Source organism: Taudactylus pleione, unplaced genomic scaffold, assembly GCF_031769625.1.
Source record: "Taudactylus pleione unplaced genomic scaffold, aTauple2 ptg000121l, whole genome shotgun sequence".
NCBI lineage: Eukaryota > Metazoa > Chordata > Amphibia > Anura > Myobatrachidae > Taudactylus > Taudactylus pleione.
Window position 1 is genome coordinate 8,772,926 of NW_028284523.1, and position 22,692 is coordinate 8,795,617.

At 44.0% G+C, this 22,692-nt stretch overlaps 1 protein-coding gene across 1 annotated transcript in view; it reads left to right on the top strand.

Moving 5' to 3' along the window:
- The first annotated feature begins 8,275 nt into the window (after nt 1-8,275).
- The window catches only part of PLEKHM1 (pleckstrin homology and RUN domain containing M1), a 35,909-nt gene continuing 21,492 nt past the window's right edge, over nt 8,276-22,692 (top strand). The window contains exons 1-10 of the mRNA XM_088472179.1: nt 8,276-8,418; nt 8,827-8,962; nt 9,935-10,179; nt 11,032-11,643; nt 12,662-12,953; nt 13,943-14,120; nt 14,193-15,083; nt 15,159-15,304; nt 16,587-16,780; nt 20,454-20,517. Coding sequence (XP_088328305.1) covers nt 8,909-8,962; nt 9,935-10,179; nt 11,032-11,643; nt 12,662-12,953; nt 13,943-14,120; nt 14,193-15,083; nt 15,159-15,304; nt 16,587-16,780; nt 20,454-20,517 — 2,676 coding nt within the window. The 5' untranslated portion in view covers nt 8,276-8,418; nt 8,827-8,908. The remainder of the gene's footprint in view (nt 8,419-8,826; nt 8,963-9,934; nt 10,180-11,031; nt 11,644-12,661; nt 12,954-13,942; nt 14,121-14,192; nt 15,084-15,158; nt 15,305-16,586; nt 16,781-20,453; nt 20,518-22,692) is intronic.

Consider the following 22,692-nt stretch of genomic DNA (forward strand, 5'->3'; position numbering starts at 1 on the left):
CTGGGACAAAATGTATATTCCATAAGATAAGTTTTATTATATTTTGTTTTTTTAAGTTTTTTTATTTAAGCAAATACACCATGCATCAAAATAGTGAGACATCAGTGTAAAAAGTAAAGTACAAATAAAGAAAAACAATACATACTGTATGGTGTCTAACAGTATATAAACTTATTTCAGAGCATATCCATATATGTGTATACAATACAAGCATTCATTTTCCCAAAATTTGATCCAATACAAATTGAAACATAGACGCAAATAATAGAAAATAATTAAATAATAACTTGAATGGATAAATGGGAAAAAAAGGTGGGGGAAAGTCCGGCACTCACCCGCCAGGCCACGTGATAGAAGGATCACCCAAGAGGATTCTACTTACATACCACTGGGTCAGGCGCATACTATGATAAATCTGGGTTTGTGTTGAAATTGGCGCTAGAAAACTTTCCCAGGTGTCAAAGAAAAAAAAACTGCCTTTTTCTCTTTTTCAAACATCGTTTCAACCCAGTCCATTCGGAAAATAAAATGTAATTTCTCCCTATACAATTGAAAGTGAATAGGGGTTGGGTGTACCCAATACTGCAAAATGGTCTTTTTTGCTTTGGCACTTATGGCACATCCCACAGACAGTGATAGAGGTCAGCCTCCTACTTAGCACATCTAGGGCAATTGTGAGTGTTGGATAAACCCATTCTATATAGTCTATAATGGGACAAATAGGTCCTATGATATGTTTTAAAAATAGTTAATTATATGAACTAGCCGTTAGCAGTGTACATGATCTCAGTAGCCCTTTTACCAAATCCTCAATAGAAAGAGTTGGAAATTGCGTCAACCATTGGCGTATCCCCTGGCTGACCACGTCATGGTCCAAATCTTCACTCAAGAATCTATAGTATGTGGAAATGGCTTTACGTGAGGGTATTGGTCCTAAGAGGCGTTGTTGGTCTAACAGGTTACGCCAATCAACAGCCGAAAATGTCCGCACCACTGAGGCTACATAATGTTGTACCTGAAAATAAGCTATTGGGAAAACTCTTAAAGTCTCAAATCTCGCAGTTGCCTTGTGGAATGTCAGGGGTCACCGCGCATCTAAGTTGAGTAGATGACTTATATTATGAATCGCCCCCGCCCTCCATATCGTAAAAGGATAAGCCGCCCCTCCCTCTTCAAAATCTAAGTTACGCAATAGCAGGAGGTAAATAGATTTGTGACCATTAAGGCAAGATTTGTGACGCAGAATGTGCCAGAGGCGCCTAGTGGTCATTAATAAAAGATTGTCTAGAACCTCTGACGGAACCTCTTGATCATGAATATGTAGGAAATATTTTAGGGTCATAGTGGGTAGAAACTGTGATTCAAGGGATGTATCACAAGATCTCTTGATCTTGTAACCAATCAATAATCTCATCAAGAAGGCATGGTTATAAAACGAAACATATCCGTATCGAATGCCTTATGTGTATCAAGGCTCAGGAGCATGTTCTGAGTATGGGGATCCTGGTTAGAGGCAATTATGGTGGCCAGAGCGGATGCCTTTAACTGAATGTCTTCCCGTCTCAAATCCTAACTGGTGTTCAGTCAAAAGAGTGGGTAAGATTTGCTGTAAGCGAGTGGCCATGATTTTCGCAACCCTATCACTGGGTTCTCCAGCCGAAACTTTACCCCTGACTGCTAGTCAGCCCATGCCGGGGATCCCTGAGGAGTCGGGGACCCCCCCAATAAAGGGGTCCCCCTCTCCAGGGCACCCCAGATCTAGGCTGATGGCCCGGGTCTTTCCCGGCACCACGGGTGCCGGGTTGTTAATGAAGTCAATGGTGAGAACCGCAGAATCATCTTTAGCAACCCTGCGTCTCTCACCATTGACTTAAATGGTGGGAGCTGTTCATTGGCTGAGAGGCGAGGGCTGACCTCTCTCAGCCAATAAACGCTCAGACACGGCGGTACAAAGGGAAAAGCCGCTTCTTTCAGATATGAACGATTTTTTAAATCGTTATCGTTCACATCTGACAACAAATCTGACCGTGTGTATGCACCATTAAAGTGATGTCACAAAACAGTCTACTGCACGTCTTAGAATCATTTTTGAAATACTGCAAAAAATGTGTTGACTGTGAAGGACGCTACTTTGAAAAAGAAATATGCAGATCCTGTGGAGTCATCTGATTCAGCATAAAAAAAAATTAGTCATTATTATTCAATCAGCCCTCGTGTGTGTGTATGTATATATATATACATATATAAATATATATATGCACATATTCACAAAAGTCCAGCAAAATCTGCACACTCAAAGTACAGAAAAAACGGGTGCTCGGCCATAAACATATGTATAATAGGAACCTGGAGGACGTGACAGTCCGGATGATGGAGAGTTACTGGCTGTTCCTTTATGTCTTCATGCGAGTGCGTGACTAATTGGGTAATTAGGAAAACAGGTGCAGCTAGTTTTTGCATGTATATTTGTGTGTGTTTGAGGTTATGACCTTGGAGTAAGGTGCCTGTGGGCACCGTAACAGCTGTCTGGCCACTTCACTGATGCCATAATGCTGGCTCACGTCCTGCACTTTTGGATGAGTATCACCATGTGTTTTGCTTTTTTGCACAATTGCACATTAAAGGGTCTATTTACTAAGCCTTGGATGGCGATAACGTGAAAAGAAGATAAAGTACCAGCCAATCAGCTCGTAACAGCCATGTCACAGGCTGTGTTTGAAAAATTACAGTTAGGAGTTGATTGGCTGGTACTTTATCTCCGTTCCCTTTATCTCCATCCAAGGCTTAGTAACTAGACCCCTAAATGTGAACTGATGGATTTTTTTTTTTAAATTGAGATATGTGATCTTGGTATCTATATGTGATATATAAAAAATTTTTGGCCTATAAAAAGGTGTGCTGGCCGTCCAGTCTTTCTGGTTTCAAATAAAAAATAATAATAAAAAAATGTGTGTGTGTGTGTGTGTGTGTGTATGTATATATATATATATATATATATATATATACACATATATATATTTTATTTAATTATTATATATAATATATATATATTTTTATATATATATATTAGGGGTGAGCGGGTTCGGATTTCTGAAATCCGAACCCCCCCGAGCCCCCCCGATCCGAGTCCGATCCGAGTCAGGCTCGACTTTTCCCGCCTGACTCGGATTCTGAAATCGAGGCAAAACGTCATCTTCCCGCCTTCCGAGTCTCGCGGGTTTTGGATCCTATATAAGGTACCCACGTCGGCGCCATTTTCTCACTCGGCTGTGGACAGTGAAGAGGGAGGGTGGGAGTTAGGGCTGTGTAGTGTAGTGTAGTGTAGTGCTGCTGTTGTCCACTACTTCAAAGTCCATAGGGGCTGGCTGTGTTGTGCTGTGCTGCTGTTGTTAATAGGGGCTGTGTCCACTACTTCAAAGTCCATAGGGGCTGGCTGGACTGTGTTGTGCAGTCAGTTCTCCATAGGGGCTGTGTCCACTCCAAAGTCCTGTGCAGTGTCCCAGTCCTAAAGAGGTGCTGTAGTGTTGTCCAGGGGGTGCTCTGTCCATCAGGGGTGCTCCCCCCAAGTGCTAAAAAAATAATATATTTTCTGTGTTTGTGAATTGTGTGCGCAGTAGCCGCACGTGCATCAACAAAGTAGTGCCAAGCGTGCGCCTGTGTCATAAGTAAAGGGCCGGCTGGCTTGACCGTTAAGGGTGCTGTAACCCCCGAAAGTACACTCCAGTCCAAACCAAAAAAAAAATTATTTTCTGTGTTTGTGAATTGTGTGTGCAGTAGCCGCACGTGCATCAACAAAGTAGTGCCAAGCGTGCGCCTGTGTCATAAGTAAAGGGCCGGCTGGCTTGACCGTTAAGGGTGCTGTAACCCCCGAAAGTACACTCCAGTCCAAACCAAAAAAAAAATTATTTTCTGTGTTTGTGAATTGTGTGCGCAGTAGCCGCACATGCATCAACAAAGTAGTGCCAAGCGTGTGCCTGTGTCATAAGTAAAGGGCCGGCTGGCTTGACCGTTAAGGGTGCTGTAACCCCCGAAAGTACACTCCAGTCCAAACCAAAAAAAAAATTATTTTCTGTGTTTGTGAATTGTGTGTGCAGTAGCCGCACGTGCATCAACAAAGTAGTGCCAAGCGTGCGCCTGTGTCATAAGTAAAGGGCCGGCTGGCTTGACCGTTAAGGGTGCTGTAACCCCCGAAAGTACACTCCAGTCCAAACCAAAAAAAAAATTATTTTCTGTGTTTGTGAATTGTGTGCGCAGTAGCCGCACATGCATCAACAAAGTAGTGCCAAGCGTGTGCCTGTGTCATAAGTAAAGGGCCGGCTGGCTTGACCGTTAAGGGTGCTGTAACCCCCGAAAGTACACTCCAGTCCAAACCAAAAAAAAAATTATTTTCTGTGTTTGTGAATTGTGTGCGCAGTAGCCGCACGTGCATCAACAAAGTAGTGCCAAGCGTGCGCCTGTGTCATAAGTAAAGGGCCGGCTGGCTTGACCGTTAAAGGGTGCTGTAACCCCCAAAGTACACTCCAGTCCAAACCGAAAAAAAATTATTTTCTGTGTTTGTGAATTGTGTGCGCAGTAGCCGCACGTGCATCAACAAAGTAGTGCCAAGTGTGCGCCTGTGTCATAAGTAAAGGGCCGGCTGGCTTGACCGTTAAAGGGTGCTGTAACCCCCGAAAGTACACTCCAGTCCAAACCAAAAAAAAAATTATTTTCTGTGTTTGTGAATTGTGTGCGCAGTAGCCGCACGTGCATCAACAAAGTAGTGCCAAGCGTGCGCCTGTGTCATAAGTAAAGGGCCGGCTGGCTTGACCGTTAAAGGGTTCTGTAACCCCCAAAGTACACTCCAAACCAAAAAAATATATATTTTCTGTGTTTGTGACTTGTGTGCACTGTGGCTGCACGTGCATCAACAAAGGAGCAGCGCCAAGCGTGCGCCTGTGTCCCATAAGTAAAGAGCCGGCTGGCTCATTTCTTAAAGGGTGGTGTAACCCACAAAGTGCACTACTCTCCAGCAAAAATAAAAAAATATTTTCTGTGTTTGTGTGCGCTTTAGCCGCACGTATATATATCAATATAACATAAATGGAGGACCAAACTTTCTCTGATAAAAATAAAATAGGGAAAGATCAAGAACCACTTCCTACTAGTGCTGTTGCTGCTGCTGGGAGTTGTTCATCATCCCAGAGAGGAAGTAGGAACATCACTACTTTTACTAAACAATTGACCCTCCAACAGTCCCTAGCGATGAGGATGAAGTACGACAGCAGTCATCCTGAAGCAAAACGTATAACTGAGGCCTTGACTGCTATGTTGGTGTTAGACGTGCGTCCGGTATCCGACATTAGTGCAGTGGGATTTAGACAATTGATGGAGGTAGTGTGTCCTCGGTTCCAAATCCCGTCTAGATTCCACCTGCATCCTCAAAGCAGCAGCGACAAGCGTGCGTCTGTCTGTTAAAGGGTGGTGACACCCTCAAAGTGTGCTACACAAACAATTAAAATATTGTTCTTTTTTTTTCTGTCTTTGTGAAATGTGTGGGCTGTAGCCGCACCTGCATCCTTAAAGCAGCAGCGACAAGCGTGCGTCTGTCTGTTAAAGGGTGGTGACACCCTCAAAGTGTGCTACACAAACAATTAAAATATTGTTCTTTTTTTTTCTGTCTTTGTGAATTGTGTGGGCTGTAGCCGCACTTGCATCCTCAAAGCAGCAGCGACAAGCGTGCGTCTGTCTGTTAAAGGGTGTTGTAACTCTCAAAGTGCTCCAAAAAATCAAAAAATTTTTTTTAATGTGTTTGTGACTTGTGTGCGATGTAGCCACACTTGCATCCTCAAAGCAGCAGCGACAAGCGTGCGTCTGTCTGTTAAAGGGTGGTGACACCCTCAAAGTGTGCTACACAAACAATAAAAATATTCTTCTTCTTTTTTCTGTCTTTGTGAATTGTGTGGGCTGTAGCCGCACCTGCATCCTTAAAGCAGCAGCGACAAGCGTGCGTCTGTCTGTTAAAGGGTGGTGTAACTCACGAAGTGCTCCAAAAAATAAAAAACTATTTTTTTAATGTGTTTGTGACTTGTGTGCGATGTAGCCGCACTTGCATCCTCAAAGCAGCAGCGACAAGCGTGCGTCTGTCTGTTAAAGGGTGGTGACACCCTCAAAGTGTGCTACACAAACAATAAAAATATTCTTCTTCTTTTTTCTGTCTTTGTGAATTGTGTGGGCTGTAGCCGCACCTGCATCCTTAAAGCAGCAGCGACAAGCGTGCGTCTGTCTGTTAAAGGGTGGTGTAACTCACGAAGTGCTCCAAAAAATAAAAAACTATTTTTTTAATGTGTTTGTGACTTGTGTGCGATGTAGCCGCACTTGCATCCTCAAAGCAGCAGCGACAAGCGTGCGTCTGTCTGTTAAAGGGTGGTGACACCCTCAAAGTGTACTACACAAACAATAAAAATATTCTTCTTTTTTCTGTCTTTGTGAATTGTGTGGGCTGTAGCCACACCTGCATCCTTAAAGCAGCAGCGACAAGCGTGCGTCTGTCTGTTAAAGGGTGGTGACACCCTCAAAGTGTGCTACACAAACAATTAAAATATTGTTCTTTTTTCTGTCTTTGTGAATTGTGTGGGCTGTAGCCGCACCTGCATCCTTAAAGCAGCTGCGACAAGTGTGCATCTGTCTGTTAAAGGGTGGTGACACCCTCAAAGTGTGCTACACAAACAATTAAAATATTGTTCTTTTTTTTTCTGTCTTTGTGAATTGTGTGGGCTGTAGCCGCACTTGCATCCTCAAAGCAGCAGCGACAAGCGTGCGTCTGTCTGTTAGAGGGTGGTGTAACCCTCAAAGTGTGCTCCACAAACAATAAAAATATTCTTTTTTTTTTTCTGTCTTTGTGAATTGTGTGGGCTGTAGCCGCACTTGAATCCTCAAAGCAGCAGCGACAAGCGTGCGTCTGTCTGTTAAAGGATTACATCGGTGACAGCATCCAAGTAGGCATGTCAGACAGTCCGTACCTGTACTGGCAGGAAAAAGAAGCAATTTGGAGGTCCCTGTACAAACTGGCTCTATTTTACCTGAGTTGCCCCCCCTCCAGTGTGTACTCCGAAAGAGTGTTTAGTGCAGCCGGGAACCTTGTTAGCGAAAGGCGTAGGAGGTTGCTTCCACAAAATGTGGAGAAGATGATGTTCATAAAATGAATGATCAACTCTTCCAGGGAGACCAGCCTCCAGAACGTACAGAGGGACCTGTGGTTCCAGCAGGGACGAATTAATACTCTGTGAGGATGAGGATGTACATAACACTGAAGAGGGTGAGGAATCTGTGGATGAGGAGGATGAGGACGACTTCTTGCCTCCGTAGAGCCAGTTTGTGCAGGGACAGATTAATTGCCAGCTTGTTTTGTGGGGGCCCAAACGAACCAATCATTTCAGCCACAGTTGTGTGGCAGACCCTGGCGCTGAAATGATTGCTTTGTTAAAGTGTGCATGTCCTGTTTATACAACATAAGGGTGGGTGGGAGGGCCCAAGGACAATTCCATCTTGCACCTCTTTTTTTTCTTTGCATTATGTACAGTTTGGGGCCTAGTTTTTCAATGCCATCCTGTCTGCCACTGCAGTTTCACGCCTAGATGGGTCACGTGTTTGTGCCGCCCACTCGTGTCGCTTAGCATAGTCATCCAGCTACCTCGGTGCAACCTTTTGGACATAAAAACACTATTGTGAGGTGTGAGGTATTCAGAATAGACTGGAAATGAGTGGAAATTAAGGTTATTGAGGTTAATAATAGCATAGGAGCAGAAAAACCTACAAATTCTGTGATTTTAGCTGTTTTTATGCTTTTTTTCAAAAAAATACAGATCCAAAACACAAAACCCAGAACCCAAAACACGGAAGGGTGGTTTTGGCAAAACCAATCCAGATCCAAAACACGAAGAAAGATCCAGATCCAAAACCAAAACACAAAAAGTGGCCGGTGCACACCCCTAATATATATATATCTATATATATATATTATCTTAGGCGGCAGTGCAGCATACAAGGGGTAGTATGTAATATTATTACTAGTTAGTAGATGTGGGATCTGTCAAGATATAGATGAAGCAAAAGCTTAGTCAGGCAGCACATTCCAAACGTATAGCTACGACAGGGGAATGGGGATCTACAGTATACGCTTCCACTTAACATGCCGCTTGAAGCTGATCATGTGACCGTAATAGCCCCTCCCATGCATCGTCACTGACTGTAGTCTCGCGTGACCGGAAGCTCAGTGTTATTATCAATTTTGGCTACACTGACCGGAGGAGGAAAGAGAGAGAGAGAGACGGCGCCGTCCCGGGTTGTGTGTATGTACGCTGTGCCCCGGCTCCCCGGCCTGCTGCTCCGGTCCCCCAATCCTTCGCCCTGTGATGTCATGTAGCAGTCGGTACAATATGTGTATGTATATGCTCTGTGTAGTAGTGTCTATAACATAAGTGCTGAGAAGTGTATATATACGTTGGTATATAGTGCAATGTGAGGTCTCAGCTGTTTACATATGTAGTGCAATATCGTTATCTGCAGAGCCCGCATACCACACTGATGGGCTACGGGGTGGGCAATAAGAGACCCTACAGCCGTTGTTGAACTACTAATCCCAGCATGCCTTGCAACAGCTTTAACATGGCAAAACTGTGGAAGGGCATACTGGAATGTGTAGTTCTACAACATCTGGGGTGGGAGCTGCTTATTACCCACCCCTAGGTGGTGGTGACAGGATGATGTGTCCTTTGATCCCCTCTTTGCCCCATTACACATGATCTCCTGGTTGCTCAGACCTCATGCATGCTGTTTGCCATTACACAGGATTGTGTGACTGCATATCGAGCAGAAGAATCCAGATCACCGGCATTTCCTAGTTGTCATGTGAGTAATCGCAGCCATTGACATGTACTCATCCCACACCCCTGCCATTGTCCCGGACGCCAGAGAAGTCAAGCAGGTAAGGCTGGCTTATCAGATTCATGTTATTAGCAGTTACTTCTATTATATTACTTCTAAGATGTGTGTTTTTTTTGCCTGCACATTGCAGGCTTATACTCCTTGTCATTGTTAGCAAATACATCTCCTCTAATTCAAATCATAGGGAAACTGGGAGAATGAAACATGTTTTTGTGTACAACAATTCTAGTGACCTGCTAGACTCTTAATTCATTTGATGTCCCATCTTCAGGCATAGCTAATAATAATCTAGATGACGTCCCATGGTGAACCCTATGCACACTTAACCAGCATTATTCTTTATGGTGAAAAGTTTGCGAGCTTCATTTTTTTTTTTTTTTTTCCTGACTGTTATATTTCTCCCTGATTGGATTACCTTAGTTCACAGGTTCTCAGACTTTGTCCTCAGGACCCCCCAACAGTGCATGTTTTCCAGGTCTCCTTACAGAATCACAAGTGAAATGATTAGCTCCACCTGTGGATTTTTTAAAATGTCAGTGAGTAATGAGTACACCTGCTGGGTGACCTGTGTGGGGTCCGGTCCTGAAGACAGAGTTTGAGAACCACTGCCTTAATTGATACCAAGAAGGGGTAATATAGATTACATCTCTTTCCGGACATCAGTGTTTAATTCCTATGTAATAGGATGCAAATTCTGTGTCATCCAAATACTCCTCCTTTATTACCTGCATTAGTCTGAGCGCTGTTTTTATAAACTGTCTAGTATTATTTTGGTTCCAGCAGAGCAGCCTGTCCTGAGAGTGTTTAACCCTTTCTTATATAATATGAGCCTTCTAAAGTGGAATTTCTTGTAAAGTCATCTAACATGCACGTATGTGTACTTTGTTTTTTTTTTAATAACATTGGTTCTGATTTCTGCAATAAGCAAATGAGTACACTAATCGTTTGGCAGTAATTCATGTGTTATCAGCTTTGCTTAATAAAAATTGTCAACTTGATTTTGTATTGACAGAAAATAACCAAAAAATTAGCGTCTTCGCTGCGCGCTCTTCAGGTCCGTTATGTAACCACCGATGATGTCATCACCAGCGATGACAATGATGCAAATGGATTGTGTGTAGCAATTGAGGCTATCTTTATACATGGACTAAAAGCAAAATTCATTAAAACTCAGACTGAGAGACGGAGGAACAAAGGGCGTCATGTTCCATTACCACAGCCAGCCTACTGGCCTCTGCTGAAAGCCATCACTCACCGGTCAGTCTATACAGGAAATAGTATATGTCTGTAGAGCCACTAACCATATGGTTATTTCTCATGGTGAAAAGTTAGGGAGTTGGTAATCTATCAACTATAGAGTAGTGGGAAGAGACATTCATATTCCACAAATAGAAGTAATGGAAGCTCATACACCTGTTGATTCATAAATTGTGCTCAAATAGTTTGTTTTATTAAATTGAAAGTAAATCCTTAAGTAAGAAATGATCAGGTGTTCTGAATTTATTACTAGAGGTGGATATTACTTTGAGCAAACTACATACAGTAGTGTACAAATTATCCTGAACCTTGGCAGAACAATACGTTTAGATTGCACTTATTTTGATTTACTCTGCTAAATTTTTCAGTTATTCCTGCCTTCCTGGGAATATAATGTGTATCCATAGTACAGTAACCTCCTCTTATCATGGATTACATATTCAGATATGACCAGGAATTTATTGCACAGCAGAGATAAAATCCTTAGAAATAGGGTGAAAGTGTCAGATATTTATATTGGACACAATCCAGATGTATCAGGTTGTTAATGCAGTTATAGATATAGAACTTTTTTTTTCAGCTGTCAGTATATTATTCACTTTCAGTTTTTGTGATTTTTCCTTTTTTTGTTTTCACTTCAAATCATCCTTTTTTTTTTTTTTTCAATATAATGGTGGGTTTCCTGATGATGCATCTGTGAGTTCATTATTCATTAGTCTCTGTGCTGGTCTAATGGCTGTGCACTCTCTGTTCGTTTAATCTCTGTACTGGTATATCTTAATTGTCACTGATGGTTGTGTCTACACTCTGTTCATTAGTTTTTATACTGGCCTGGTTCTATCTGTCTTGCAGGAATGTTATCACACAGCTCGAAAGTGTAACTTACATTAACACGGATGTGGGCCGCTGCCGTTCCTGGTTACGCCAGGCTCTTAACGAGTGCCTGATGGAATGCTATTTCATCACGCTGCAGAGAGAGAAGTCTCGGCTTTTGGAATATTACCAGCCGTTTGCATTGATGCTGGATGCAGAGGATTGTGATGTTGTGCTCAGCTACTTGCAGGGTTTGTCATCCCTGACTTTCTCGCTATCCTATAAGTCTTCTATTCTAAATGAGTGGACAGCCTCTCCACTGTCCTTATCAGGGCTGTGGCAGGACGATACTGATCGTGTTATACAGTATGAGCCTTGCAGGAGGAAGTCCCTGGATTCCGTGTCTCAGTCATCTGGCTCTGATGACACCAATAACTCTAACTTTAGTGACCCCAAAAGGAAACTCGAGGAATCTTCCCTTAGCCTGGACACCAGCAGTTCATCTTCTTCACAGCTTTCCTCCAGCCCTGGTTCTGATGAACAACACCAGAATAGGGTGTTAGCAGTCCCCATCTTATCTGACAGCTCTGCGTTATCCTCACTGGTTACAGACACAGCCAACACTGTGGAAGTCACTAAATGTAATGCCGGGTAAGCATGTTTTCGGGTGTGCTTATGTATGTGCTTTTTCTTTGTCTTCTAACCGCCCTGTGGGATAGATTTATCGAAACCTCTAAAAAGGAAAAGTGGAGTTGTTTACCATAGCAACCAATTAGGTTAGAGCTCTCATCTAATACATTGTAGAAAATAACTAGGATCTGATTTGTTGATGTGAGCAACTTCACCACTTTTCCAATTTAGATACTGAGCATTGAATTTGTTGAATTACAGCAGTCAGCCTGCTTTATAGAAGATAATCCCTTACTGCTAACAAGAGAAATGACCTTGTAAATATTTAGGACCCCCTAAACATTGATAGCAATGAACTTGGAATGGCATGTGCTGATACTATCATTGTTTACACTCATGCTCAGAGTTTACCCATACTCAGTGATTTGGCAGTGTTATGGTACTGCCCACCATTGCCAGATGTCTCTGAGAATAGAAGTTGGGCTCTCCCTGGTCAGGTAAATAAAACCATTTCACAACCAGGGACCTGGCTGTGCCCTAGCATTATGGTAAAAAATGTTTGCAAGGTTGATTGGCAGTGATATAGACATTGGCTAAGGAAAATGATTATTGTATCTGAATATTACCAGATACTAAATACTCAATAATTTGAAGCTTAGTGAGCATCTATGCATGAGGAGACTGGGAGGTGGGGCATTTCACTCACTCTTCACTCTGTGGAGTCAATTCATTTAGAAGCTATGTGACCTGGCATGTTCTACCACGATACATGGGCAATGTGCATTGCGCCGAAATCTCGTACATATGGGATGCTTATGCCGTGTATTGTCCTGTATTGTACTCCTATGGGACGCATCATCCATACATCACTTCTGATTGAATTGACTCAATTAGTTGATTCTGCAAGTGGCACCTTCATACTGGAATCAGTTGGCCCCTTCTTTTGCATAAGATGATGTTGCTATGGGACTCTGGACAAGTTTATAGTGACAGCGCATACAGTACATTACTCACGTAAGACTCTCCCTCTCTCTTACAGAAGCGTGTATGTTGGGCTTTCTTCTCCATCTGACACCACAGCTAGCAGTTCACGTCCCCGCACACCCATCATGGATTACCTAATATCTGTAAAGTGTGTTGATTTAACAAAGGCACCTCCAACAGATCTCCCATATCAAGCACCTGCAGAATGTGTTGCAGCTTCCAGTGAACCAGTCTCTAAGCTGCACAGTGCCTCTGACACACTGATCACACAGACGCATGCAGTGCACAACATTTCCCACAATGGAACGGCACTTACCCCAGAGGACTGTCCTGGTGCTGAGCTTCCAGTGAGTACCTAGTGTAATCGAAGTCTCCAGAATGTAAATATTAATCTCATACGACAGTGCACACTTCCATATCTGATTGTGACAGTGGTGCACATTTTCTATCTCACCCTAGATGTTTGTTTATAGATGGTACTTCCTCCTCTGCATGTTTGGGGGAATAATCCCAGCGGAATGTACTGTTGTTACTGCAGTCTAACAATGGTAGTTTAAAGCCAATCTGTTATATGGTGCCAAATTTTCTGTAGAGGAGGATAATATACAGTGCCATCCAAGCAATGCTGTAACTGTTACAGCATATTATGCACATATATGAGCATTGCATGTGTGCAGCACCACTCAATTACCTCTAGTCCATTAGTAAATTAAGAGGGAAGACTGATGATCCTCTTTCATGAAGCTTACAATGGAAAGAAACTAGCATTCCCGCTAGGCTATTTCAACAGGCTGCCATGCCCTGCTCCATTTAAATGGCTAAAATGCATCCTGCCCTTTTGAAGGTGCTTCTCTGATCACAGCCTGACGCCGACTGGCCCACAGTGTTCCACCTCTCCCTGTCAGTATGCCGCGGGGGATTAAAGTTAGGGAGAGCAATGATGTGAGGGTGAATAGATGCCATTCATAGTCTAGGGAGGGCTTGGGAACAGGCCTGCATCTTTGTGAGTGCTGAGTACGTCCCTTAGAATTATTGAAAGGGGGTTGTGCTGCGAGACGATGCCCCTTTCCGAGTGTGCACAGATGTACCCTACTTCTTGATCAGTGCTGCCCGATTAAGAAGCTAGAATACGTATTGATTCTGTGGCTAATCTCCCATTAGCATATCATCAATATCCAATTTGATATGGATCAGTCTAGTGTTCTTTCCAGTGAAATGTTATGTGCTTAATCCGTTTAAGGTGCTGACTGCTAAACCCCTTGATACAGCATGTCTCTAGCATGTTTTTTTGGACGTTGGGTATACATGGGGAACCTAATTCTTTACAATCCTACAGAAAAGCAGAAGTTGGATCTCCGAGGAAGATTTCCATAGACCAGATAACATCATCCCTGTAGATCAGTCCCAACAAGTACACTCTGTGCCCTCGCTGTCATCTGAGTCTGCTACTGTCCACTCACAGGCACTGAAGCAGCCTGACAAAGCTTTTAATGTTGTCCATCGGCGGCAAATAGGTATTTTAGTTCAGTTTCTGTATGTTTGTTTTGATTTTATTTGCTTTATACTGATCATTATATTTTCCCCAGGACTGTCGAACCCTTTCCGAGGCCGTCTGATGCTGGGAACTCTGGAACGTAAGCACGCTTTAGGACTTTACAAGCCTTACTACTGTGAGCTGACCCCACATGAGTTCCGCCTGCAGGTGGAAGGGGATGAGCAGAACTGTGCTGAAAGTTGCTCTTTGCTGCGGTGCGAGTCTGTGGGTCCCGCTCACAGTGATGGCCGCTTTGAACTTCAGTTTCCTGGCAAAAAGCTGTATCTGAGAGCACCGTCTGGAGACGAGGCTCAGGATTGGGTAGATAGAATACAGGAAGCTGTACAAAAATTTCGACTGCAGAATGATGAATCATGGGAAATTATACACTATCCAGATTCTCCGAAAGGTTGTGGAGAAAAGAACAATTTGGCCCCATGTAAAGAACCCACCAGTCCCAATGGTAGCACATCCTACTGTCAGGTCTTTGATTGGGTTTATGATTCGGAATTGGAGCCAGATGCTTTGAAAGAGTCTGTTCTATACATGAAGATCCACAAAAAGTGGACAAGATTCATCTTCTCCTTATCGGAACGGGCACTGAAATGTTTTCTACTCAAAAATTCTGAGAAAGCGCTCTACAACACTTACAGTGCCGAATTGGTGAAAGACATTCTGCCAGATTCCAGTCTTGGCAGTCCTTCCTGCTTCCGGCTCGTGACCACCAAAGGCTCCTTACAATTGCAAGCTGAGAGCACAGATGAAGCAAAAGCTTGGAGAGAAATTGTTCGTGCCGCTTACTTGGAATCGGAAGATACTGCGCCACTCCCTGTGGTCGGAAACTTTCAGATAAAATCGAATGTCAAGGAACATCTGCTCTTCAAATACCTTCTTTATATTCCAACAGAGCATGGACTGGACATGCAGAACGTAAAGTGTGCAGGTCAGAGGAAGCTTTGTGTGCTGTAGATACTGCTGCTCTGTGGCTGTATATGTTATATACATCCTTTCATTTCAGGCTGCCACCAACAGCTTGGATTCCAGTTTTCGAAAGCAAAGGTCTGTTCATATTCTGGGCTGTATTATTGTGGTCTTTGTCACCAGGACGAAATCTCCATCATTCCCTCAAGAATAGTGCATAACTGGGATTTGACGGAACGAGGGGTGAGTACACAATGGGTCTCTACAGCCTACTGTTCAAACCTCGTCTAATGGATGTCTTTGGCACCCTTTCTTAGTAAGGGTTAAATTGGACACTAGTGCTCTATTGTCCAAATATCTATCTGTACCCAATCCCACTGCAGTGTAAGCCGACTGCCACCAGAAGTTTGCACTAAGTAGAGTGCGCTTTGAGTTTAATTTATACATTTAACCCCTTAAAAAATCAGATGGCATCAATGCTAAGCGGTACAAGGGCAGATTACTCTTTTCAAACCCAGATGCCCCTATCGAATCTATTTCCTGATGTGATCACTAGGCAATATCCCCTACCCTACAGAAAAATCATGGAGGAGGAAAATCAAAAAGGGGGACCCTGCTTTCAAATAATGCACCACCCTAGAAGCTACTGCCTGTGATTACCTGCCTCCACCAGGGACTATAGGGGGGAGAGGGGGGATGGTGGTATCATTAACCATGCCATTTGCTCAGAATATATTGTGGCACTCCTAGCACACATGTTTGTAGACTCTGGGGGATATATTTACTAAAGTGAGAGTTTATAGAAGTGGAGATGTTGCATTATAGCAACCAATCAGATTCTAGCTATTATCTTCTAGAAGGTGCTAGATACATGTTAAGTAGCATCTGATTGGTTGCTATGGGCAACATCTCCACTACAAAAAACCTGCACTTTAATAAATGTACCCCTGGGGCTTTTATTTTGTCATTACTATTTTGGCAGACTCAAAAATTAATCCCATCTGCAACCCTCCTGCCCCTGGTACCAGTCTAGGAAAACCCCACATTAGGTCCAATGTTATCAGCTCTTCCTCTTGCATACATGTCTGAAAATTCTGCTCAGGAGAAACCATAAAGAAGCACTAGTCCCCAGTCTGGTCCACAAAGCTTTATCTGGAGGCTTCGTCTCTATGTTAACGTAAATGTGGACAAGAGTGCATCCATTTTCACTTATTTTGACAGTCCAAAAATAGCCCCTATATGAATAAAAATATGCCGTCATAACTCACCCATAGCAGATAGGCATACCTCACAGTCCTTCCCTAAGTAAAACCGTACACACACTCTCAACATATGCCATATTTCATTTGGCATATTGTTAACACATCTTCTGTAAAAAGCCAGCTCCCCCCCCCCCCACTCACCACCTTCTCAGTTTTTATAACTTCATTTTAAATTTGTCAATAAAAAGTTTACAAAACCAGAAATGAAAGTGCAAGCTAAGTGACCTTTATAGCACTTGTTTTGTATTTTGTTCTCTCTACAGGTATCAAGACAAGCTTTAAATTTCCTGAAAATGGTGCAAACCGAGCCGATATTTAACATGAAGCGTTTGAATGAGAGTCTCTATCAGCACACGCAGACAATGTATGAGATAAGCCATAATCGTGAAAAGCTGCGACTGCTGGGCGAATATCTGATCACCTGTCGCAGTGGAGCGCTTCGGGAGTTGAGAACTTTGTAAGTTTGTAACACTAGATAGAGTGCACGATTGTCAGGGAATATCTGACTTCTCAGGTCAGCACTGCGGGCGATTGTGTTAATTGTCATTTATGTCTAAGCTGCTGTGGTACTTTGCAGCTCTAGACCGTGAAAAAACAGGCCATACATGAACCAGAGTCCTACAACATACACAAAATAATAGCAGATGTGAAATAAAGGTAGGGCAGGCCCTGCTCCTGAAAAGGTAGGGTTAAGGCAAGAGACCTAATATAGGTGGGAATGTGGAGAGTTCTAATAAGGAAGTGGGTTTTCATAGAGCATTGGGGAGAGTCCAGGTGTGGCTGGTGACTTTAGTGGGTAGCAACATTCAAGCTTCTAGGCAGCAGGTGAGGCCCATGAAGGAGGCAGGTATGAGGGCATTTGGGAGAATATTGGAAGAAGTGTGGTTAGGTAATATTGGACAAAAAGTGCTCTTTAAGTAATTGTGTAACACACTCGTAATGCAAGTGCGGCATTATCAGTAAAAAGTTGACACCGGATATGTGACCATGATTCAGGGAGATGGGATATTTTTCAGCTTTGTATTTTTTTTATAGTAAAGGAGAAGTGAAAGGACATTACATGAGCTTGGCTTGTAACGTCTACCATTCAATACAATAGTCGCTAATAGCTCCCTGCAATGAGGGCCTGCATAGGAGTGTTTTGTGACTGGCCCCCAGGAAGCCGGCCCATGAGGCAGATTCTGGCTACAGGGCACCGTCCTATGGTGACAATGTTTTGTCCAATGACTGGTGGTAGGGGATATTCTCAGACAGTCGAGCATCTCCTTGCAGACTTTCCTGATGATCTCATCAGATTTGCAGACAAAGTAACCTGCAGTTCCAGCTCTCTGGGGAGATTTTTTTCTTAAATGGCTACTCTTAAACTTCTACTCCCATATTCATACATTCTGTGTCTGTCTAAACTGTATGTAGATCTGCAAGAACCTTTGAGACTTCTTTTGGCATCCGTGTGGTATTGGGAAGGTGGTCAGAACAGCCTTGGGAAGGTTTGCAGAACTAGTAGACCCTGGTCAGACCAGTTGACCTTAGTTGAATGTACTTGCAAGGCCTTGGAATATCTGGGAGATTCTGTGTATGTGCTGTTATCATTCGGCTATGATTTTAGCCTCAGTGACCTTTACATGTGTTGTAGACTATGGCTTTGAGGCATTGGAAGCAGAGCAGTGTTTAAGAGGACTCCAGTCCAGGGCCTTTTCAGATCATGTCTTATTCGGTCCAGAACTGGATAAAATTATTAGCCAGGCCAGTATCAGGTCAGTACCCCACTCCTCATGGATTATAACATAAAGGGATACTGGCTTGGTCAGCAAGGTGGCCAGCTTCCAAACCCTCAGAAATAGTCTGCATGATGGGTAATCTGCCCACTTGGGAAGGCCTGTTGTGGGAACCTATTAACTTCTCTTCTGGGATCAGTGGTTCCTCACCTAAATAGCTTGTAGAATTGTAGATCAGAGATATATCATTTCCTGACGTTGCCTCAGAGGTTTTTTTTCCCTTTGCCTTCCCAAAAACTAAACAAGGCAACTAGCTCTGAAGGAAGGGATATTGTTCATAGCGGCTCTTGGCCAAAAAAACAGATGGCTCCTGTCAGCCTAATTTGAATTTTAAATTCCTAAAAACCCTTCTACAGGTAAACAGGTTCATGATGGAGTGTCTGAGATTTATCGTATAGGGAATAAAACGGAATGAGTGCATGGCGGACATTGAAAATGCGCTGTTGGATGCTCTGATCTGGCAATGTCACCAATGTCTTTCCAGATATACAGCTCAGGCTCCTCATTTCCAATTTTGTGCTCTACCTTTTGGGCCCTGCAGCAGTGCCAAATGTGTTCATGAAGATCATGGCAGCTGTGGTTGCTATTCATATGTCAGGGGGGGCTGGCTATCATTCTATATGAGCCATTCCATAGATCCGTATATTACACTCATGGGCAGATTCAATAAGCCTCTAGTTGTGCTGTGCAGTCTTTTCCCTCAGGTAAAATGCTCAGAGAGATTCATAATGATAAAGCATATGAATAATGAAGCTTTTTTCCAATGGGCATACTGGCTAACACCATCTTTGATGGCTTTAGCAGAGGATGGCAGCGTCTATGATAAAAAGGCTTCCTCACATTGCAGAATGCCACCGTGAAAGCTATTCATGTTGGCCTTACCCAGCAGGGGACTTAATAATTAGGCAAAAGTCCTGATTCCTGGAAAAACGTCCCCTTTTCACAGGACTTTTTTTTTTCTCTGTCTTGCAAAAAAAAAAATTTCTGACAAACCGTTTTTTTTTTATTTTATTTTTTTCCTTGTTTTTCGGACAGACCTTTTTTTTTTTTTTAAGCCTAATTGTTTTCGCGTTTTATTTAAACTAGGACATTGTTCAATGTAAATAGGACTTGTAAGCTTATTACAAATGATCTTTTAGTCCTTTTTTGACGCCCTCAAGAGATGTTGGCTGGCATCAAAGCAAACAATTGTACGGTGGATTATTTTGGTAGTCTGCTTATAATGGGGTACGGAAACTATCTAAAATCACATTGTACCAGATCAGTGTGTGCGTATTTGCCACCCATGCCTTTACTAAATATATTAAGTCTTTGGGGACTTAAGTTGTTTACGTCAGCAGCTTTAACTACTGGTCACCTGATGGAACAATTCAATTGTTGCTCTGTTCGTGCGCGATAGGCGCCGGCATTTCTGCTCTCACCATCCTGAGGATGCAAGAGAAAAGGGGCGAGAAGTCCTGGTTTTGGGTGCCCAAACTGCTGCTTGGGCGCGCTAACCAGTACTTTAGTCGCGTTTAGCTGATTTGGGCTGAAATGCGCGATAAAATTTGGGGCTGCCCAAAATAAATATTGCACCCCAATCTCCTAGCACTTTGGACAGGAGATCGGGCGCAATAAAACAATTGAATGGCCCCCTTTGTGTCTAAAGAAGCTAGCTTGGGATGAAAGTTGCTGGTGGGATGGGATAGAAAATTAGGAAGGGGGATATAGAATTGGTAGTGGGTAGTAAGTCGCGAAATGTAAACATTTGCTTAGAGCCATACTACTAGTTGGATCCTGTATACCGCAATGTCCATATTCCCCAGCAAATTTAGACCAAATTATTTAATGTAAGAACAAAACTCCCGTTTTCTTAATCCTAAACGTGCTACACAGTCATGTGACAAGTATAAACCCATGGTCAGGGAGATACTAGACGACTTATAATATTCTTATATTTTTAACAGAGCATTCGTAAACCTATAAAATGCCAATGCCAACAGTGCTAAATTGTGTGCATATATGCAACCTTTACAAGAGTATTAACATTTTATTGTGTCTTTCTCTAGAGATCACATTGTACATAATGTATTATAAAAAGGGAATGGGCACCATGCAGTTGTGTTCTTATACGTGCAAGTGGCAGACATTAGGAAGGGAATCCATTTCCCTGCAAGCTTGCAGTCTACATGACAGGCTGAAGTGTGTTATACTATTCTTCCTGCCTATTCCCTGAAAGCAGACATATTTGTGGTCTTGTCCACAAGTTTCTATGAATCTGCAGACATTTAGGGAACTATGCAAAATGTATTTTAGGGCAGTGTGGGCCAAAGTGCAGTTATCTCAATATTTATAGTTATGTTTTTCTTTTTATAGCCTTGAACAGCGAAATTATCTGCTAGAGTGCGCTCACACATACAGCGTGAGAGACCTAAAACAGGTACGGTGTGACCGTTCTATGTATCTCATTGTTTTAATAATTTGGAACCTAAGGTTATTAGAGAATTATGTTGATCCAGATATCCCATTTTCAAACATGACAAAATCATAGAGTGATTCTTCATCAACTGCTGTGTTGTGGGATTCTGCCTTGACACTAACAAACTCAAGAGGATTCTTTTGAAATGACAATAGGTGTAAACAGGTGTGGTCAGTGTATTACATGCCCTCAAGCCGTATATGCTTTTTATCTCAGTATTTGTATCTCTCATTTCTACTTCAGGGTCCATAGGGTATCCACAGGATACCTTGGGGTATAGGTGTGACGTCAGTCGCAGGGCACCAAAGAGTTAAGCTTTCAGCCTCCCAGGATGCACTAGGTCCCCCTCCTATACCCCGCCCCCGGGCCAAGGCACCTCAGTTTAGTTTGGTGCCCGGCCGGAGTCGGGTGCACCTGTTGGAGTGGGGGCTAGAAGAGCCCCTGAAGCTTTTTCTTCATGCAGCTGTGGCTGCACATCTGGATGAACAGCATGGACAGTCAGTCCTGACGTCCATGCTGTCTTCCCTACACCCCGCCGGTACCAGAACGCCGGTACTGATCCGGGGATGCTGGTGGGCGTCTGGGGTCACAGCTAGCGGTGACCCCAGATGCTCCGGACCATGGCCGGATTCAAGGGGGACAGAGGTAAGCAGCGGGGTCCCGCGGTGGGTCCCCGCTGATCACATGGTCCTAAGTCCCCAGGCAGGGGGCTCCCTGGGGACTGGCTGCAGCGTGGAGCCAGGCGACCAACCTGCGCTTCCACTACCCCCTGGGACAGCGGACCGCAGCAGAGCGGTAGCGCTGCGGCGTCCCAGGGGTTAAATGCATGCCAGGGGAGCGCGCCTTCCCTGTCTCACAGCCGGCGCCTCCCCCGCTGCACACAGCCCTCTCTGCACTGTGCTGACTGGTCCTGTGTCAGCGCTCCTCCCCCAGGCCAGCTTCTCTCTGCTCCTCGGCGGCCATCTTCTCTGCAACGCATGGTGAACGCTGCTGGAAGTCTGGAAGGAAGCATCGTGGTCTGGGTCCCCCCGCATACCTCTCCTCCGCTGTGGCTCAGGTCTGTGTATGCAGCGCTGTGTCCTACCAGGCCCTGTGTCTGTGTAGTTGAGTGATCAGCGCTGTTAGTGCAGGAATTGTTATTTCTCTGCATTGTATGTGACTGTGCTAGCGCTGCCTGTAACTATTCTTCTCTAAACTGTCAGCTTTATTACTGTCCCTGTTCTTTCTGCTAAAGCCCTTGCGGTGCGGTGCTGCAGGGTGGTCTCTCGCCTATTTAATACTTAATTGGTGAGAGAGGTCACATACGTGGTGCCATCATGTCTGAAAGTGATTTTCCCCTCCGGCTACAGTGTACCACGTGCAAAGTACCGTTAGCGGAGGGGGAGGGTAGCGCGGAGGGCCTTTGCCGGCAGTGTTTGTCCATGGCGCGGCCTATTACGGTTACAGCATCGGTACAGGAGCCGCCCTGGGCTTGTTTCGCTCAGGCGTTAACAGCTTTAGTGGGCCAGTTAGCTCCGCAGCCCGCGTTTACTCCGATGGGTTTGTCCCAGCAGTCTGTGGTGTCGTCACCCATGCAGGGGTTCCCACGACAATTGGTGGTACCCCACAGTCTCCCTATTTCCCCGCTCCCGGGTTCTCAGGAGCCAGCGTGGGTTAACTCCCTGACGAGTTCTTTACAGCACTTGTCGGATGTGTTGCAAGGGGAGTCTGTGATGCGGCCTCATAAAAGGCCGGTGGCGTCTCTGTCCGCTCCTTATGAGGATGACGAAGGGACGTCTGATGATGGGGAGATTCTGGATCCTTACGATCAGGAACCTTTCCATACTAAGGACGCTGATGCTAAGTCCAAAGTATATATTCCTGGACTTATTCGGGCGGTCCGCACAGCCTTGGTGATTGAGGACGAAGTTCCCCAGCGGCTAAATCTAAGTATGCCTTTTTCAAAGATGTGAAGGGCGATGCCACAGTCTTTCCTCTTTCGGGTCAGTTGGTGGACCATTTAGAGGAGGCGTGGAAACAACCTGGCAAAAGATACCAGCCGCAGAGACGCCTGGCGGTGGCTTATCCGTCCGCGGATAATTATTTTGCTAAGTGTGAATCCCCTCCACAGGTGGATTCTCACGTGACCCGTCTTGT